This window comes from Pteropus medius, unplaced genomic scaffold (genome assembly GCF_902729225.1).
Source record: "Pteropus medius unplaced genomic scaffold, Ma_sr-lr_union100, whole genome shotgun sequence".
NCBI classification, from domain to species: Eukaryota; Metazoa; Chordata; class Mammalia; order Chiroptera; family Pteropodidae; genus Pteropus; species Pteropus medius.
The window spans coordinates 18,823,378-18,845,462 of record NW_024349519.1 but is presented as its reverse complement, the minus strand read 5'-3'; the positions used below and the strand labels follow the sequence as shown (position 1 = coordinate 18,845,462).

The following is a 22,085-nucleotide window of genomic DNA, read 5'->3' as shown; positions in this document are numbered from 1 at the left end:
ACTTAACATACCACCAAACCAAAGTTCTGATTATTGGCCCCCTAAACCTGCTTCTTTTGCAATCTTTCTCATCTCAGTTAATATCACTTTCATCCTACTAGTTGCTCAGGTTAAGATCCCTAGAGTCATTTTGACTGTCATAAGCTACATTCAGTTTTTCAGCAAATTCTGTCAGCACTGCCTCCAAAATAAATTCAGAATCCCACCATATTTTATATTCAGGGCTACCACAATTGGTTCAAGCCACCGTCACCTCTCAACCCAATTAGTGATGTCGCTTCTTAACGTATCTTCCCTGGGTTTGCCCTTATTTCTTTATAATCTCTTCCTAACGTAGCAGCTAGAATATTCCTTTAAGAATAAATCAGATCCTGTCATTTCTCTCTTGTCATCCTTTTGGAGAAGAAGTCTCATATCACTTACAATGAAAGCCAAAGTACTTAATAATAATGACCTCTGAGGCACTGCCAATCTGGCCCCCTTGACCTCTCCAACCTCACCTCCTACAGACTCTTTCAATCACTCACTTTATCCTCAGTGACTTCCTTGCTGTTCTTCGAATATGAAAAGCATGTTTTTGCCCCAGGACAATTGTACCTCCTACTTAGTTTATCTGGTATGCTATTCCCCAGGCTCATGACTCAAATTCTCCATGGCTCAACCTCACATGCCCTGACAAGGTTTTACTGTCATCTTTTCAGTGAGGTCCTCACTGACTCACATAGGTAAAACTGCAAAACCACCCCATTTGTTGTCACTTGTATCACCGCTGTAACCCCAAGGGCAAAAACAGTGCTAAGTACATAGTAAATGCTCAATGAATACTTTATCACATGGAAGAATGTCAAATTACTTCTGATGTGAACAATTTTTCTCACCTTCCAAAAATCATCATGACTAAGTTCTTATACCTTGCATTTTCACAGCTTCTTTTACATTACTATTTTATTTCTTTTGCTTATTTAAAGACAGAGGTAACATCATGTTAAAAGGACAGAAAAAATCTATTTATAAATTTTCAACATATTTTCCTTGCTCATTTCAAGTTTTAACTAATTGTTTTTTATTTTTTGAGCCTTTAGTATTTTCACATGCCAAGGTAATCAAACTAAAGAGTTTTGTTTGATTTTATTTTAATATTAAAATGAATTATTATGCCTACAGTTTTATTTAATATTAAGTTTGATGAATAGAATTGTTTATCTCATATTAAATCTTTGAAGCTTTGCTCAAAGAATTACTTCCCTCCTGTGAGATCACAAGCTAAAACAAAACTGCTAAAAGGTTTTCTTTTTAAAGGAGCAAAATATAATTATTCTAGTGAACAGAGACTAACAAAGTAATGCAGTTATTTAGAGCCTTGGTCAAGATATTTTTAATAACATTTCAGTTTATTTAACAACAAAAAAAAATCATTTAGATTTGGAATATTTTTAAAAATCTCTTTAGTATTGTAGCCCACTTAAAATGTTGTCTTCCTTTGATTTGTGCAATGTCTACATTACAATGTCTCTCCTGGTTTCATGGATTTCTCCCAATCTGTGTCATTTCTAGACTGTTTTCTTCTACCTACTCCAGAATATGAACATTCCAGAAGGTTCTAAAAGTAATTAATAAGGATACTTGCCTTTTTTCTGATATTGAATATTTTCACACTATTAGAGTCCTTTATACTATAATAGAAGAATAAGTTATTTCAAATGAGAAACAAGTAATGTCAGGGAATGCAGGAAACACCTGAAATTGGCTGCTGTTCAATCTTTCATAAGACCCAAAATGGGAGAAAATAGTTACTATATGAAATCAACAGGAGAGAGAAAGAAGTCAAGTCAAACACAACAACAAGAACCTCAGGCTAAATACACACACATTTAAAATTTTTATTACATTTTACTTTTTATTTTAAAATTTTCTTACAATTTTAATATTTATGCGTAGCCTAGAGGGGCTAGCTTTAAAATATAGATTCCTGTATATAACTCCCAGTGATTTCGATTCTGTAAGTGTGGTTTGAGATGTCTTCATCTGTGTTTTACATGCATCTCTGTTCTCATGAATTCCTCTACTCTTTCATTTCTAGACTTGTTTTCCTCTCTCCTGCTCCCAAATGTGAGCATTTCAGAAAGCTCTCTGATACATGGACCATACTTTAAGAAACATTTCCCAAGTGGCTATTTACCCCACAAATGGCACTCTCCATGCAATTTGAGTTCCGTACTTGGCACCAACTGAATTGTGGTGCCTGTTGGAATAGAACAGAGACAAGATCTAGATTTGACGAAGAGAACAAAAGAGGTTGTGAAAATAAAGCACAAATGAAGGCAACATATATATTTTGACATATAAAAATAACCATGTTCTATGTTTCCTTTTAAAATTGACTTAGTTAAATTCTCTGACTATCCCAATTCCTTCCAATTTTTTATAATCTAAATTCGTTCCATCCTAGATGCGCTTCAATCTAAATAAATGTTAATTTCTTGATAAAGGCCAATTTTCTAAACCATTATCCTATCAACTGTATTTGGCATATAGTCTATGAATTTTAAAAAAAATTATTCTTCCAGAGGTGACCATTATGACACTGATCTCTCATTTCAAAGAATACGATGCAAATCATTGGGTAATGAAGAGTACTCAGCCCAGAGATAGATATTTCATTGCTTTATTGTTGCTGTTTTTACCAGGGAAATATTGACCCTCAAAGATTATCAATTATTTCTTAATGAAACAAACCATAAATTGTTCTATAAACCTATGATAATTGATATGATCCTGATAACTGATCTTTCCAAGAGCCAACATCTTTAATTAGTCCTTCTTTCTTGAACTTTTCTGTTCTCAGGATCTCCATGAAATTTCACCATCTATACATTCCCTAAACTTCTTTGACAGCACTCTTTCTAAGGCTTCCTTAGCTCTTACAAATTTAAACTTGACAATGTAGTGACTTAGTAGATGTTGGCTTACCCTTAGCCCTTAAATGTGAAGATTTTCCAGTATTCAGGGCTTTAACTCTTCAAACTAATTTCCTATAAATATCATTCAGCCTTGAGGCTTCAAAGATTATATGAATCCCTCCTAAATTTATATCTCTACTTTCATAATTCTTTGAACTCAATTTACATATTTCCAACTGTCTGATGGAGAATTTGCTATCTCTTTAAATTGAACAATTCTAAATTTCAGTCCTCTATTTTCCACTACAGCCAGCTCTCATTCTGAACTACTTATTTCAAAAAAATCATTGCACCACCCTCAAGTAACCCTGATCAAAACTTTTTTATGATTTTTTTTATATTTCAACACATTCCATTATTTTTATTTTCCTGTTATTTTTATTATTGCCAAAATCCTATTCTACATTCTCTGTTCATTCATCTATGGATTATTTTGATTGGCTGCTATGATATTCCTTTCCTTATTTTCTACTACCTCTATTTCATCTTGCATAAAACATCCTAAAACTCCATTTTCATCATGAGTAATAAATTTTAATGGAGTCTCTATAAATTTCAAACTCCTTAGCCTGATATTTAAGGTACTATACAATTTAGCTATAACCCACCTTTTATATCCTCTTCCCCAACACAAAATTTGTATTATATTCTAGAAAGTGTGCTCATTGTTAACTAAATACACATCTTTCTAGCTAACTGTCATATTCTTATCTTCTATTTACCTTCCACATCCAACTCAACCCTCGGGCTCAACTTAAACTTCTTATCCTATCTGAAGCTCTGGGGTCACTCTTGCTCCTGATGATCCTTCCCTCCTTTGGCCTCTATTAATATACTTACTGTATATACCATTCATTTGGTATTCACTGCCTACTTTTATCATCTTGGTTCATCCTATAGTTTCAATTTTTGTTGAGTGGAGTGTTCTATGAATGTTAGTTAGGTTGTGTTGGTTGATTATGTTGTTCAAATCTTTTACAACCTTGTTAACTTTCTGTATGCTAGTTCTATGGATTATTAAGAGACGAATGTTAAACTTTCCAACTGTAATTGTGAATTTGTGTAATACTGCAGGAACATTGAAGATTATTATGTCCTCTTGATTAATTGACCTTTTTATCATTATAAAATGAACTTCTCTATTCACGGTAGTGTTTTTTACTCTTAAATATACTTTGTCAGATATTTATATAATTAATCCAGTTTTTCTTTGATTGTTAGCATGGTATACCTCTTTCATTCTTTTACTTTTAACTTTTTTCCTATTTACATCTAAAGTAAGTTTCTTGCGTATATGATACAGATAGATAGATGATATATAGACAGAATAGATAGATGATAGGTAAGTAGGTAGGTAGGTAGATAGATAGATGAACAACCATACTGCAGATTATAGCTAGCAATCTCTGGCACATAGATGTATTGAACCTGTAATCACATATAACTTTGTTAAAGTTTTCCCAAAAGCTATTTTGAAGCCAAGTTTTTCATTTTCTGTGTTTGCAGAGTGAGCTTTCCAGACCCAGAAGGAGAACTTGGCATTGTCTGCTGTTTAACCTTGTTAGATATAGTTTGTCATCCCAGCCCCTCATATCTCAGTCCTGATCATCTAATCCAGCATACTGGCCATAACACTCAGGTTATTGCCACCTGTATATCATATTATAAATCTTTATTTAAATCATGACAGCACTGGTTAATAGGACAGGATTACCACAAATATTTGAGGTATATAAAACTCATATTTTACCACTTAAATACTAGTTTCTGCTTTTTTGCAATCCATCTTCTTCCCCTAATATCAAGTATGACAACATCATAAATCTAATCTTCCCATATATTATCTTTTTTTTTTTGGCAATTCCTTAATAATCATTAACAAAATATCATCTGTGTCTCTTATTTGTAGAATTTTTTCAGCACCAGGGATAGAGGCTAAAGGTTAGGAGATTTGAAATAATTTAAAGCAGTTCAGTGCAATTATAAAATTTTTTAAAAAGTTTAATTACCAACTAAATCATAAACAACTTTCAGAATTTGGAAATGAGGAAAAACAAATGAGGTTTGAAGCCTTACTTCTTACATGTTATTAAGACTGAGAAATGGAAAAACTTGCCGAACTTCACAAGATACCCAGTAACAAAGTATGGAGCTCTAATTAGAATGCTGAACTTTTAGCAGCAATTCAGTTGATATACATTAAGTCAGAAAAGAAATTCTATCTATGAGACTGTGACTTTTCTCTAGTTGTTAACTACCTCAAGATGATCTACAGATGTCAGGATGACCATGAAAATAAGTTTGTCATTTCTCTGAAGGTAGAAACAATTTTGATCACTTTTCCATGTTCTCCAACAGACCAAAGTGGTAGGCACATGGCTCTTTGATTTTTAAATTGATTTTTTGAAAAATTATTGGAAATCACCTATTAATGATAAGAGTTCTAGTCAAGGTTTAAAAGGGTATGAAATGAAGACCTAATTTAATTTAATTCATGAAGACCTGAAATCATCCCATTCTATATTAACCAACACACATAGAAAGACTAGAAAGCTCATTCCATCATTTCTTTTACTGAAGCACACAACAAACCATATTACAAGCACTTTTATTGTTTATCTGTACTTTTTTATCGTACAATGTCATTTTATATAAAGACCCTCTTCATGATGGCTAACCTGAATTTTGAAATTGCAATTTGGAAGGCACATAGATGAGGAAAATGTTTTTTTATTGTGTTGTTTTGTTTCTGGCATAGACATCAGGTTTTTATAGTCCTATCATATTTTAATCATCATTTGATTTCTACCAAAGCCTATATTATCCTATGATTGGAAACATTTAAGTTATAAAAAAAACTTGATGGAAAACTCTCATAAATTATTCATCAAAAAGATAATAACCTATTAAATACAGTTAAGTTTTGAATTAATCTACAGAAGCTTCCAAAGTGTTTGATATTTTTAAACCAGGTATATTTATCGTATTCCTGATAAAACTTGATCTAGAAGGGCTCTCAATTTGAATCTGACAGTTTCTTTTGCATTCTTTGTAGATTCAATATAAGGTAGTGGTTAAGAGCATAGAGATCTTATAGAAAAAACATTGCATTCTTTGTAGATTCAATATAAGGTAGTGGCTAAGAGCATAGAGATCTTATAGAAAAAACTCTTCACTAAAATAAAGACAATAATACTGGTTCAAGGATTAAGGAGAGTGTTTTAAATTAAGTATATACTTATTATGTGGTAGCTATTATATTACCATGTATGAAAAATATCTTTCTCATACATTTATACAAAAATACTGAAGTGTTGTTGGCCTACTCTACAATGTAAGATGGTTTTATTTACTTTCTAAACAGTTTATGTTGGGCTTTGTTTTTATATCAACATGCTACTATTTACTTTTATTGTTCTCTGTTTTGATAAATTAACCATGTTTTCAAAAATACTTTTACTCACTGACCATAAGAACAACAAAAGTAGCACTGAAAACCATTTGAAATGCTGTGTACAATTGGGGGCAAGAAATGAAGGAAAGAAACTGGTATACGTAATTATTCACACACCTAAAACAATACATTTGGAAGTCAACACTGTGAACAAAGATTTAATAATACATATATACATTTTACGTTTTATATACTAAAATAATAACGAAGTCAAGAGTCCCCTATATTTCACTCTTCAGTTGTGTGAATGCTAAGAATATCCTAAAGCCTTCATTTCAAGCTTTTTAGAGAGACTTCTTTTAAAACCTGAAAAAAAAAAAATAACTGATTCTTACATATGTATGAGACATGTTTATTTCCTCTGTAGGGAAGAGTTGGTGCTACTGTGGATCCAGCTCCCTGCCTTCACCCGAAGGTCCCTATTAGGCACTTCTCCAGTCAAATTCAATGAATCTATTTCTGTTTCTTCCAAGTACTCTACAAAAAGGGGGCATGGAGTGGGGAAAACTTGCATGAAGTTGGGATAAGTTATGGTACTTTAGCACAGAGATGTGACTTTAGTCCAAACTCCACAATTTAGTAGGCTCCCAAGGAGTTATCAGGTTATCTATGGTTTCTAGAAGGAGAGAGTAATATCTTGTTGGGCTTATTGTCACGATTTTTAAGGAGTTAAGTAGAAGTCCAGAGTGGTGGGGAAGACTATCACAGAAGAGTAAACAAGGCCTCAGGAAAGGAGGACAGCAATTAGAAATCAAATTCCCAGGTAAAAATGAAGATGGTGACAGAGTTTTATTCTGATAATGAGTACAAAAATTATGTTAGAAATCCAGTCTAAATCCAGTTGGCGGGGAGAGGAGGTAAAGGAGAATAAGCATCTAACTGTTTAATATGATCTGAGAGATGAGATAAAGTCAAAGTTTTAGAAGTGGAGCATTGAGATATAAGAAGCAGTTCTTAACACAAATACTCCTAATCAGCCACAAAACCCAATGACATGCATAAAAAGTTTAGCTCTAACAGACAAATGCCTTCAAATAGCTACATGTTCAGGGTAAACACCTAGGACAGACCTTGAAAGTGGAACTCAAGATACATCCACTTTACCCGGCAGTGGGCTTTTTACTGCTTGGTATAATAAGAAAAGTTGCAACAGATAAGAGAAACTGTCTAAATGAAATCCTAGTTTTTATATTGCATTATAAATAACGATTCAACAAATAGCTATAGAGTACTTTCAAAGAGCCAGACACTGAATACATACCTCATTCGTTCAATCACTTGATAACCAGTTAGTGTCCATTATATACCAAGTACTATGTTAGGGACAGGATTTCCATGAAAAGAAAGAATACCATAGAAAGAAAAGATGGCCATGAAAGGAAAAAAAAATAAGGTAAAGGAAAGCCCAATTTCAAGTAAGAATTTTTAAATTTTAATTAGAGATTTAGAACCATTGAAAGCTTAGGAATAAGGAACTGAGGGTGGGGTTAGGGTAGTAAGTCAGTGGGTAACCAATGGAGCAAAGCTCAGAGGAAATATGGAGGTAGGGAGGTGTGGAACAGGACATGGATCTCCCTTTTGGTGAATTTCTAATCTCATAAGAAAGATAACACACATGAAAAACTATTTTTTAAACAGAAAATTATATTTAACATAAAAATCTAGAAAATATAGAATCCAGAGTTAGTATGAGCAACAAAAATAAAGTTTACAGGACTTCACATTATCTTCTAAGCACAGTAAAAACATTAACCAGAGTACTGGAAGAAAGCGGTAGTGCTGCTTGACTTCAATTCATCATGAATAAGAAAGTCCCCTTGAGTGACACCGGAAACTGCTCATTGTTTAGATCAAGGGTCAAACTAAGAACTCTGTCTCTCCAAGGCTTCTGACTCTTCATGTCCAAGTGTTAAGTCTTTGTGAAAGTCTAAAAACAACCGAGTAAAAAATCCTGGGATAAGACATTTAGACAAATAGGGGTCATTTAATCATTTTAAAGTAAAATTTAATTCACATAAACATAAGGGCAAAGGGTGAAATGAGAAGTATTGAAGAGGAGACAGCTAGTGATTTCTTTAATAAATTAGCTGAGACCTTAAAAGCAGGATATGGTGCAGTAAGAAGAGAAAAAATAAATAAAAAATAATGTTTGTAAGACAGCTGCTTTAGAAAAATATTCTCTTAAAGACTTGTGTAATCAATGCCTGCATCTAAAGCTGCTAAGGACAGACTTAATTCCACTGCTCAGATCTAATGCACCCCTGACTTAAATTGAAACCTATGCTGTTCTATCATACCAAAAACTTCAGGATATTCAAGGACTTTGTCAAGGACACTAACTTGGAAATAGAAGCTCAAGCTTTGAGTTGCTAAATGCTTGGTGAAGTTTGGTATGCAAAAGATTTTTCCACTTCTGTAATTAAGAGTTTATTCTTCAGAGAGTGGGGAATCCTTGGATGTTTTGAGAAGGAAAGTGACACGATCAAAGTAGCTTTATAGGAAGGTTAAATACTACAGTTAAGTGTAGAATAAATGAAGAGCAGAGATGGAAAGACTGGGACATGAAAAGTTATAATAAGAGAATAAAGATCTGTGGTGGCAGATGGGCTGGGGCAAAAAGACAGGATATTGATCTTGGTACACACTTGAATTTGAAAATCAAAGACAAGGGAGGCACCAGGGAAAATAAATAGCATCATTTAATAAAATTTTAGCAAGTCGGAAAAATCTTGTTGTGATGAGGAAAGACAGAAGAGATGAGGGACAGAAGATAGATTTTGATTTTAACAACATCTTGGAACTCTACCTACTAGATGCCAGTAGCAGAAAAACACCTACATGAAAGAATTAAAAGAATTATCTGGCCCTAAATGCCAGTAGTGCCAAGGCTGAAAAATCTCTGCTCATAAATATCATAGTAAATTAGGGATATCTTCATGCCCAATCAATACATATAGCAAATTCATGTTTAATTTAAAGAAAATAAAAATAGTATCAAATATTTATTTAATATTTCAGGCACTGTCCTCACATTATGTATTTTTCTAACCTTTTTAATACAATAAAATAGGTATCTCCTTTATCTTTATTTAACAGGTTAGGAAACTGATCCATTGAAAAGTTAAGATACCTGCCAAAAGCCACATATCTAGCAAATTGGAGGGGCCAGATTGCAAATAATAAATCCACTTCCCTAACCATGATTCTAACCACTAAGTTGGAATATACAATGATTGCAGGTATGGTAAAATCAGGCCCCACGGCAGATAAGAGAGAATTACACAAAGCAAAAACACTTTACTCCCTTCATTCTTTTCACAAAAAAAATAAAAATGAAAATGAAAAAAATCTCTCGAATATTAATAGCAACTTCTGTGTCACTGAAGAGCTCATCATAAAGAACATGATTTCAGAGTTCCTCCTCCTGGGAGAAGATTTCAAGTGGGGGAAGGATACCTTAGCTCCATCTAAAGCAGCAATTTTGACAATCTTAGCATTTTGACATATGGTTGTGTCCAGATGTGTTTTACATAATTTGTGAATAATAAAAAGAACCAAGTTTTCCTAGTAATTTTACCATATGAGAGAACGGAATAAAAGTTAACCATATAATAACATATATCACAGTTTCTTACTTTCCAATATGCTTTTTTGAGTGCCAAAGACAGATGTAAAATTAAAGCTAATGGGGGTGGCACTGGATGTTTGTTCACATGTGAATATCAGTGATTCAGAGCATTAAAATATATTTGTTAAAAATTACCAATTTCATAGAATGTAGTCAAAATAAGCCCTTAATTCCTCAAGTCTGATATTTACATAATCTTCTTCAAATTAGACAAACATTTCTTATTTTATTAAATCAGAGATTTAGAGTCTCAGTACCATTTACTCTCCATTTGGTCAAGATTGCAAAGACTGAACCATTTCTTTGAAATATGGTAGTTTCCAAATTTTTGAAACATGGGACTTGTTTTTCAAATGATATACTAAGAAATAATAATATTCATAATAAGGAAAGGTAAAAAAGGAGAAAAGTTCTGAAGCCAGAATTGTGAAGGCAGAGGTTGGGGTATGCAGAGATTAGAAATAATAGGAAGAGGAGGTCCAGAGACTCACCCATTTGGAGTCGTTGCTCAGGCAGCAACTTAGGCGACTTTTGGGGCTCCATAGAACACAATTGAAACAGGATCACCCAATATATTTTAGGAAAATTATATAATAAAATAAAATTATTATAAGCAATCTTAAAAAGCATGTTAAGTGTATTAAAGTTGTAGGCCTAATGTTTTCATTAAATTCTGCTTTAAAATGCAGTATTATATAATATACATATACATATCATTAAATGCTACATCTAATTTTATGTGTTAAACTTGAGTTTTTTGATTTTCAAGTGGTATACAGTATCCTGAGGCACTTAATTACTGTCTCTGCTTGTGGCTTATATTCATCTTTTGACCATTTCTGTCAAAAATGCAAATTTAGTTTTTACTGTAAAAAATAAATTATATTTAATGGGCTTTTAAATTAGTTCTTTGACACAACACTTAAGATGGACAGTTTTACTCTTTTAACTTACTCTGGGGTTATTTCTGAACAATAATGTATTTCTTTTGATTATTCTTTTATTTTCTTATAAACAGAGTGATGGTAATAAATCTTGATCCTGCCTTTGGTCTAGATATTTAGTATCTATGTATTTGCTTTCTTTGATAGCAACATGCATTAATATTTATGACCATTTTCCTTTGCAGCATCTCCCAGATGGCTCCGCGCCCAGTGCACATGTTGAATTTTATCTTTTACCATATCCCAGTGAAGTCCGTAGGAGGAAAACAAAATCTGTTCCAAAATGTACCGACCCCACTTACAATGAAATTGTAAGTATGATTCATCTCTTATTTAGTCGCTTTGTATTTTTCTTACCATTTTCAGCTTAACAACCAAATATGGAAAATTTGCAGTTATTGGCAGCATTATTCCGTAAAGGGAAGACATTCCCCAAAATAGCCACTGTGTGCTAATCACTGTTCTAGATGCTATGGGGACTGGAAAATACAGATACTACTTTCAAAGTGCTTATGAACCAATTTTCAAATTGTGGCTAGCCTCCAGTAAAAGCCTAAGACTATGTGGCACTTATTTCACATACTGCTATTATCTCTGACTTCATCTTATTTTCCCTAACCTTACTTTTCTCTACCTAGTTTTCCTTACCTAATAATCTTACCATAGTCTAACCTGTATATAAAAATACATTTTATAAAATCACATTTGAAAATAAATAAACAAGTACAAAATACAAATTAAATGAGTATTCATTTGTATTATGCAATTTGAACACCCAATCTCCTAATTCTAAGTCAAACCCTACATTAATTCTCTTGATTCCACTCTTTCTCATTGCTCTGTACCTTGCTTGGTTGATTATTTGCTATTCTTAAGGCTGTCTCATCCACTGGATCTTTGACTTGGAAATCTTTATAAAACAAAACTCCTCAACTCAACATTTCTAAAGCATACAATTTTTCTTTCTCTCTCTGTCATCTCTAAACTTTAAAAAAATTAACTCACATTTCCTACACTCACCTCTTCACTTCCTTTTCACCCATAATCCTTTGTAATGTGGATTCTGACTTCAATTGATGCTGCTTTGTGCAAATTGCACCTATAGCCTCCAAATTGCTCAATGCAATGAGCCCTCAGGTTCACCTCTCCTGAAGTTACAGAGAAGCACTATTGACTGTGCCCTCTTTCTTGACACCTCCCTTTTCCTTCTTAAGGTTTACCTTTTCTTAATTTCCTTCCATCTTCTCTAACCCCTCGCTCATTTTCCTTCATTGCCATTCTTTCTCTTAAAATATTGTTTGATAGAGTTCCATCATCTATCTACCATTATCTCTTCTTGATATGTATTCTCTCAAATTATCTTGTGTATCCACAAATTTTCATTTATCACCTATATTTAGGTTGTATATGAATCTATTCTTCAAGCTCTGTCTTCTCTCCTAACCTTTTGAACTATACATCTACCTATTACTGAAGAGTTCCATTTAAATGTCTCCTAACCACTTTTAAACCAGGCTTTCTTCCTGTTTGCCATCTCAAAAGATAACTTCCTAATGACATCTCACCTGTCCAACTAATCACCAAGTTTTGCCAGTTCTGCTGGTGCAGCTGCCTGCCTCTTAAATCTATCATTTCTTCTCTGTCCCATCGCCATTTTTTTGTTTGAGATTCTTGTGATTTTGCCTATTATAATGCCCTCCTATCTGCATCCTGTCTTGTGTTTTTTGATTCAATCTTTTATATTTCTACCTAAACTGTCTTTCAAAAATTAGTCATATTTATTAATCTCCTATTCACATTTTTTTCAAAGGTTCTTCACTGCCTTTTGTATAAAATAAAAAATCCTAAACATCACATTCATAGCCCTTAAAACTTGACTCAGTAATTTTACTAAGTTGTCTCTTTGGAGTAATATCATCCTCATACAATTTTTTAAAATATTTTTGTTTTGGGATAATTGTAGATTCACACGCAGTTGCAAGAAATAATACAGAGAAAATTCAAATACACTTCAACCATTTATCCCTAAAGGAAGCTGACATTAATACAACCAGAAAACTGACATTAATACAATCCATTGACTTTATTGATTTCACCAGTTTTAAAGGTGCTCTTGTGTATATGTGTGTGTTTAGTCCTATAATATTGATTACATGTATAGACGTGTGATCACAGCATAAGGTACAGAACAGTTTTATTAGAAAAAAATTTAGTGCTACCCTACTAGATTTATACCGTAGCCAGATACTTCCCTCCTTCCAACGCACCCTAACCACTGGCAACTACTAACCTGTGCTCCATCTCTATAATTTCATCATTTCTGATGTCATATAAATGGAACCATTCAGTTTGTAACATTTTAAGATTGGCTTTTATTTTTTACTCCCTAATTCCCTAAAGATCCACTCAAATAGCTGCTGTGTCAATAGTTTATTTCTTTTCATTGCTTAGTAGTCATGGTATGATAGTTTCTTTAAGTGTTCATCCATTAATAACACCATGGTTATTTCTAGTTGGGGGCTATTGCAAACAAAGCTGCTGTGAATATTGCCGTATAGGTTTTTGTGTGAGCTTAAGTTGTAACTGCACTAGCATAAATGTTCAAGAGTGTAATTACTGGGGTATATTGTAATAGTATATTTAGTTTTACAAGAAACCGCCATATTCTTTTTCTATACTATTTTACATTCCCCCAGCAATGTATGAATGATCAAGTTTCTCTTCATCTTTGCCAGCATCTGGTGTTAACCTTTTTTTTTTTATTTTAGTTTAGTAGGTATAGAGTGATATCTCATTGTGGTTTTAATTTTCATTTACATAATGACAAATGATGTCGAACTTCTTTTCATGTGCTTATTTACCATTTGCATATCCTCTTTGGTGAAAAGTCTTCACTTATATTTTTAAGGTTTTTAAGTTTTATTTTATTATTAGTTTCAAGTATATAGTACATTGGTTAGACATTTATATAGTTTATGAAATGATCCCTCTGATTATCTTCCCTCTGGCTCGCCACATAACCATTACATTACTGCTGGCTCCATTCCCTATGCCATGTTCCTCATCCCCGTGACCATCTATCAACCATAATTTGTACTTCTTTAACCCTTCATTCCTTTCTCCCAGCCCAAACCTCCCCCTCTCTGGCCATCACTAGATTGTCCTCTATATCTGTGAGACTGTTTTTGATTAGTTTGTTCTTTGTGTTCCTTAGATTCTGCATATAAATGAAATCATATGGATTTATCTTTGTCTTATTTCTCTCAGCATAATAACTTCTAGGTCCATCCATGTTGTTGCAAGTGGTAGGATTTCATTTTTTTATGGCTAATATTCCATTGTATATATGAATCATTACTTCTTTATCAATAGTCTGTTGATGGGCATTTAAGTTGCTTCCATATCTTGGATATTGTAATTTGTGCTACCATGGACATAGGGATGCATAGATCTTTACGAATTAGTGTTTTGATTTTCTTTGGATAAATACCCAGAAGTGCAATTGCCGGGTCAAAAGGCAGATCCATTTTAAATTTTTTGAGGAACCTCCAGACTGTTTCCATAGTAGCTGCACTAATTTACAATCCCACCAACAGCGTATGCGGGTTCCCTTTTCTCCACATCCTTGCCAACACCTGTTGTTCTTTGAATTATTGATGATAACCATTCTGACAGGTGTGAGGTGATATCTCATTGTGGTTTCAATTTGTATTTCTCTGATGATTAGTGACCTTAAGCATCTTTTCATATGTCTATCAGCCGTCTATATTTCCTCTTTGGAGAAATATCTATTCAGATCTTCTGCCTATTTTTTATTTTTATTTTTATTTTTATGTTTAGGCCTACAGCACCCAGTCTTCCTAGGTGGTCTCCCATCCAAGTACTAACTAAGCCTGACCCTGCTTAGCTTGTTCAGGGCTGCCTTTTTTTAATTGGATTGTTTTGTTGTTGTTGAGTTATATGAGTTCTTTATATATTTTGGATGTTAATCTTTGCTCATTTTTAATTGGATAGTTTGCATTTTACTGTTAAGTTTTGAGAATTCTTTATATATTATAGATATTAGTCCTTCATCAGATATTTGGTTTACAAATATTTCCCCCCGATTCTGTAGCTTGTCTTTTCATCCCGTTCATGATGTCTTTCACAGAGTAAACGTTTTTAATTTTGATGATATAAAATTTATCAATTTTTCTTTTTATGGATTGTGCATTTGGTATCGTCTAAGAACTCCTCACTTAGCAGTGTTAAAGATTTTCCCCCATATATTTCTAAATATTTTATAGTTTTACATTTTATATGAAGTACATTGTCCATTTTTGAGTTAATTTTTTAATAGAGTGTAAGGTTTAGATTGAAATTTGTTTGTTTGTTTATGTCTATGAATGATCATTATTTTAGCACCCTTTGTTAAAAAGGCAATTCTTCTTCCATTGAATGTCTTTTGCACTTTTGGCAACATTTGTGTGCTCATGCCCTTTTAGTCCTAGACTTAGCCATAATCGCAAGTCACATCAGACAGTTTGTCATTCCTTGAATCATCCCTAGGACTTCTATGATGAAGCTCATGCCGTTGTTCATCCCCTGTGCCATTCACTGCTGCCTTGAAGCTTACTTCAAATGTGGACTCTGTGAATGAATCACTCTCTCCTCCTGGACTCTTATATCACACTTACCATCTTTTACTTCGTCATATACACTTTTTTCTTACAGTTTATTGTAAACATCTTGAGGACTAGAAAAATTTATCTTTTTTAGTATCCTTAAAACTTACTTCTAAAAAGACTATGAAATTAAATATTTGGGGTAGTTTTATAAATGACACATATGTGTCTATAAAATGTAAGACTATATATACATACATGCATATGCATATATGGGGGGTGAGACCTCTAATTTAGCAAAGCTATTTAGACATTTTATTGTTTCTCATGATGCCAATAGCTAGAGATACACACCTCCCAACAATATCACTAGTTTCTATCCTTCTTGAGTACAAGACCCCCTACTTCAATATCAAGAAACTTCTCAGACTCAATGATGTACTTCTGCATTTGTAATCTAAGGAAGCTCATGACAAAAAACCACTAAGAATTCAGGAGAGTTTAAAAAAACTTGTTTTATTTATTTCAAGCTTTATGTCTTATTATAAAAAGTAGTATATATACATGCATAGTGATTATATGTTGTGTCCATAAATTTTGTGATCGCTTGCAATACTTCTGGGTCCTCACACATTCAAGACCTACTGATTAAAAATTGCTGCAATAATTTCTCCATCAGTCTATACTTATACCATGGATACATTCCATTTGTACTTTGAACACATGTAAAATTGTTTAATAAACCATAATCCATGCATTGCAAAGTCCAGTTTTACACAGAATCCAAATCTGCAAAAATGTGAATTAATATGTGGATAAGTAACTTTTTTAATAGTAATAATCATCACATAAATGAGCTTGTCAAGGAAGCTGGTTGAATTTAGAAAGCTATGAAGGAAAAAAGGCTATATAAGCACGTATCACATTTACAATGTTTTGTGGAACTGCTGTTTCAGATTGTGTATGTGGGGTAGGAATGCATTTGTGCAGATTTTTAATTTTTCTCCCAATCTTTTCTGTGTATCAATACGAGAATATATTTTTTAAGAAACGCAAAAGAAGAAGTAACGTACATCAGTTTTAACTCTGGCTTTACTTTCTCTTGACCTCAGCTGTGATGTAAACCCTCATCTCTTTGCCAAACCCCTCGATTATTTCTGGGCATCCTCAGCAATGTTTTTAATGTGTTTTCTGGGAAGCCCTGTAAATTATCACATAGCATCTACCTTGTTTTTAACCTCTCCCCCACTTTGCTTCCTGAATACTACTACATTGGCTTCTCACCATGGCTGGAATTTCTCAAACTGCCAAAGCCATGCATTGTTCTGGGAGGTGGGAGAGAAAGACCCTACTCTCTTTTTTATATAAATCTCTTAGAGGAATACAAAGGGATTATTACTCCGCAACACCAATGTCTTACAAAGCTCCTCATGGAAACAGTTCTTTCCATTTCTATTTATAACCCTTTCCTCTCTAATACCCAGACCTGAGAAAGGCTGAGTCAAGAATATTGCCAAGTATCCCTTTAGTATCCAGCCTTCATATACTAAAGCTTTCATGCAGAGCCAAGCTTGTCTACTTGACACTTCCCAGAGTTAAGTCTCAACAGGCTTTGCCAGCAGTCTCCCTGAAAACCCCCATCATACACAAATCCCAGCGGTAGGCATGACTGAGCTCAAGGTGGAGCAGGGCTGGTGATAGGGGTGTTCAGAATGGCACTGTAGCTTTTTTTTAATGATTCAATAGAAATACAGATTCTATCTTATAACAGAATTATCTTATTATAGTCAATGTATTTTTTACATTACATTCCTTTCTTAGATATTATCCTAGTATAAAGCATAAAGGAGAAATTAGAAAGGACGGAATGAGAACATTCTATGTATTTAAAATATCTTCCAGAATGTATATGATAATCTAGCATAATGCTAAATATATGGTATACTCAATAAGCAACAAGCAACAGGACCATATTATTATCCATATGGTCCTCTCGTTTGATATTTAGAGCATGATAAAAATTCAACTTGTAAATAAAGACCTTGAGGCCCTGAGAGCAAACATTTTGACCAGGGCCACATAACTAGATTCAGGTCCAAAACTGCATGATTCCAAAGCCCATATTGACCCCATTAAACTATACTGTTATCTCTCCTTCTCTCCACCCGCAGAGTTCTGTTCTCAATTGTTTTGAACTCCTCCTTTCATCATCCTGCCTCCTCACCCCTCTTCCCACAAGCACTAGATATACTTAGCTTTCCATATTATTTTTCTTCCATTGGAATCATTAAAATATACTTTATAATTATTTACTAGACCTTGATGTCAAATATCACAAAGTGCTTATATATGTTAATAGATATTAATTACTTTAAACAATCTTTTTCTACTTTATGTAATAATTTTGAATGTACAAATTCAGTATTTGTCAAGAGGCAATAAAGACTTGGCTCATGCCTATGGGTAAAAAGTATGATAAAGTGAAATCAAAATAATTGCATTTTTGGTCTGTTTATGTGAAGGCAGAACATATTAAATCATTTGGTGAAAAAGTCTCAAAGAATAAAATCATTTATGTACTTCTCTAGCATTATCCACTAATTACTTATTGCACAGTAAGAAAAGAGTGCTATTTATTAACATTGTGGATGCAGTTGAGAAATTAATAGATGTACGTATGTCATCTATGATGTGCACTGATTACATGCTTATAAAACTTCAGTCACTTTTAAGAAAATTACTTTTGCATAATGAAACACAAGGAAAAATATCCATAAAGTAATATAAACTTTGGAGTTCAAATGTTTGTTATTTTAACCAGAAAGGCAATTAATTCCTTGGGGCATTTCTTGAGAATTTCAGCTTGCTAAATACCTGGGAGACTCAAGTCTGTCTCAGTGTTTTCTCCAGTCAACTAATGCAAGATACCAAGAAACGACTAGTTTTTTGTGTATTTGATGGATCTTTTTCAGCTACAATTTATTAGTGTTTAATATGTACCAGACTTTGCAGTAAGGCTTGTATTCATTATATCATTTATTCTTCCTCAAAATGTTAAAAGGTAAATATTATTATCACCATTATGCAAATGAGAAAACATATAATTGACAACAGATTCATGTAAATATGAACTATGGATATGTTTCTTTTAAAGTTACATCTTTAGGGCTTATTGATGTGATTCACAGAGTTCTTAAGCCAGACTTTCCCAATGGCCTGATGCTTAGAATTATCCAATCTTTCTACTTCACGTACAGTAACATTTTGAGGGCTCCTTTATCTATTTCTCTGTAAAATAGGAGATAGGTTCATCTGCTAAAAGTCTTGTGGAAGGAAAATGGGGAAAAGTTTAGACAATTCAAAAGAGCCACCGTGGAGAAACAGAAAAGGAGTTTACACTGAAGTCCTGGAAAGATAAGAGCCCGGGAGGAGGGAGTCTACGCTGGGCATCCCATGCAGTGAAAGAAGACAAATTACAGTGGTAGGATTTTGAGATTTTTAAGGCTACCCTTAAAATCCTTTATTATCCCAGAGAAGCTCAACAGATGAAATGGAATTATTTGAATAAGCAGTCCTAGAAACTGAAAAGATAATCTCCTGTCTGGAATGTGAGTACAATTCTAGAAGAGGAGGTAGCCGGAACTATCACATATGGCAGGGTAAACTTGGTAAACATATTATTTTGGATCTCACATCCTTGATTATTATTTACTTGATAAGTGAATCATTGTTCAGAGCAGCTAATAGATCTTGAACAGAATTTAATTGATAATTTAATGGGTGCATAATTGTTAGGCAAGTTCCCATGTGATGGACCAGAAGTTACTTCCATACACACTGAGGAGGCCTGCCAACCGACTCAGAGGGCTTCCGCCTAAGTTGTTTCCTCTGCTTCCTTTTTTGCACATGTGGAGAATGCTTTCTATCTTGTGACTTGTTTATAGAAAGCAAGCAAGTTTGAAGGGGCATATAAAACTCCTTTTCTAACTGTGTTCTAAGGAGTTTTCCTGGAAACCATGCTGGATTTCCACACAGCTCTCCTCTCTTTCCACGATGGATAACTAATTTCTTGATAGTACAACAATTTTAAAGTTTCTTTACCACTGCAGGCTCCTGGTGGTAATGCCTGTGCCTTCCTGGATATTATGAAATACAGTTAAACATATCCCTTTTTTTAAAAAAAAAAGTTACATGACTAGTAAGTGAAAAAAAACAAGACACAAAACTGAATGTACAGCATAATTACAGCTCAGACTTAACAAGTGATTATATGTAGAAAACAAAAAGAACATCAAAATGTTAACCGTAATTATCTCCCAATGTTAGAAATATAGATATTTACTTTCTTTTTTGTTTTTTTGTTTCATCCATATTTTATTTAATCAGCATATATTTTCATAATTAAAAATTAAGCAATTTTAAACAAAATAACCATAGGGTGGCTTCTTCACATGCAGGAAAAAAATTGTTGTACTGCATTAAAATAACATGAGGAAACCATGGAAATAGTTCTGCTTTCATCGTTAGCCTTGAACAAAGAAAGTGTTCAAGTTCCCATGTTGCTCAGTAAATGCAAGGACAGTTAAAAGGTGAAGTGTATTTAAATTTCTTCCTAGAGAATAATTTACAGTCTTAAATTTGAAATCGACAGTTATTAATGAAATCAGGATAAATTTTAAGCTTCTTAGGAAAATATTGCCATTAAACTTTGTTATGTTAGCAGAACCTTTAGCTTCTCAGAATGAGTTAAAAATGAAGGATTCAAATATTAATCTAGCCATTCCAAAGAACAAGATATTAGTAGCTAAATATGTTTATTACAAGCAATATTTTTCAAAAGATTCATTTAGCATATCTGATTTATATTTTCATTATTTCTCTCTCTTTTCAGGTGGTGTATGATGAAGTCACAGAGCTCCAAGGACATGTCTTAATGTTAATTGTGAAGAGTAAAAACACATTTGTGGGAGCAATTAACATCCAACTTTGTAGTGTCCTGCTCAATGAAGAAAAATGGTACCCACTAGGAAACAGTATAATTTGACCACTGCTATGAACATATGCATTATTCATTAACTACTTGTATTTTTTCCACTCCTGGGCTTCTTTATCACATGAGCAGGACATCTTTGTTGTCAAAGATAGTGTAGTGTACTAAGGACATGAAAAAGAAACCAGAATCAGTCTTTTACAGTTACTTATTCTCTACCTGTATTTCTTATAGTCCTTTCTTCTCAAGTGGAATGATGATTGTATAAAATTCAATATGTAAAATAATAAAAGGACATTTAATTTAAACATATCTTCAAAATCAAGCATATGTTCACGTTTTAATTGTGTGCCTCTAGTTAAAAGCAATATTTTTCACAGATTTTCTAAGAAGCATAGGCAAATAAATCTCATCAATTAATTCAAGACTTAAGTATAACAGATTTTTTTAGATTTGAATTAAATCTATATACCTGCATAACCATTTATAATCCTATATATTGAGGAGAGTGATAAACTCCAACAAAATGATATTTTGCTATCAGAAAAACAAAACATCAATGCCTGAAATTCTTAAATTCAATTTTAGAAGAAACTTCTCTGTAGTTTTTTTTTTTCTCTTCAACACCAATCGATTCATCATCACTGTATTTCACTCATCCAGAGGCATGAATCACATTTTAAACTTCATTATCTCCTAACTCCAAGATCTCAAACTCTGAAACTCAACTCTTTGATCAAACCTCTTGACATTGTATATCAAGTATTTTCCTTATTTCTGAACCTACCTCATAATGACCCGAATAAACAATCCTACAGATGTCCATCAGCAAAATAGGTACAATTCAAGGCACTATGCTACGTTGTTTAAGAGAATTAAATCAGATTTTTAAAAATCTCTGTCATTTAAATTACAAAAAGAGATTTTAAACTCTTGCTTTATTCAATGTTTTAGTGCGTTTGAATTTAACAAGTAATTTAGGCTTTTTGATATGGTCATCTACATAACTATATAAATATGTAAAAGTCTGTATGCTTACTCATTGAAAATATTTGAATGCCTGCTATGGGCTGATATGGTCCCATTGAAAGGTATGATCATAGAAGTCAAGTAAGCCATTAATGCTGCTGGGCACTAATTCTGTATTTCTAGTCAATTCACTCTCCCTTCTGCTAGTCAATGATTATACACCCTTCTCTCTGCTGAAAAGCCAGCACCTCCTCCCCTAATCTTCATTCTCAGCTCATGACTTTGTTTTCTGTTTCACTTGAAATCAGAATCAGTCTAAAGATCTCCACAGATTCCACTACCACATCTACCCACCTAGCAAATTCTGTGTTCCATCGTCCCACTTATTACCATAGAAACACTATCTGTGCTCTTACACAAAACCATCTTTCAGCTTATACATTGAATTCCAGCCCCTCTTACCTACTCACAAACATTACTGGAATTCCCTTCTATTCTCTACTAGATAATTTTCTTCAGCATACAACCATGATGTT

The 22,085-nt window shown here is 33.3% G+C and overlaps 1 protein-coding gene across 3 annotated transcripts in view; it reads left to right on the top strand.

The window, feature by feature from the left end:
• The window catches only part of PIK3C2G (phosphatidylinositol-4-phosphate 3-kinase catalytic subunit type 2 gamma), a 275,531-nt gene extending 254,526 nt beyond the window's left edge, over positions 1-21,005 (top strand). For all 3 annotated transcript variants that reach the window (XM_039882575.1, XM_039882574.1, XM_039882573.1), the window contains 2 exons: positions 11,172-11,297; positions 20,482-21,005. In XM_039882575.1, the coding sequence (XP_039738509.1) occupies positions 11,172-11,297; positions 20,482-20,634 (279 nt within the window). In that variant the 3' untranslated portion in view covers positions 20,635-21,005. The remainder of the gene's footprint in view (positions 1-11,171; positions 11,298-20,481) is intronic.
• The last annotated feature ends 1,080 nt before the right edge of the window (positions 21,006-22,085 follow it).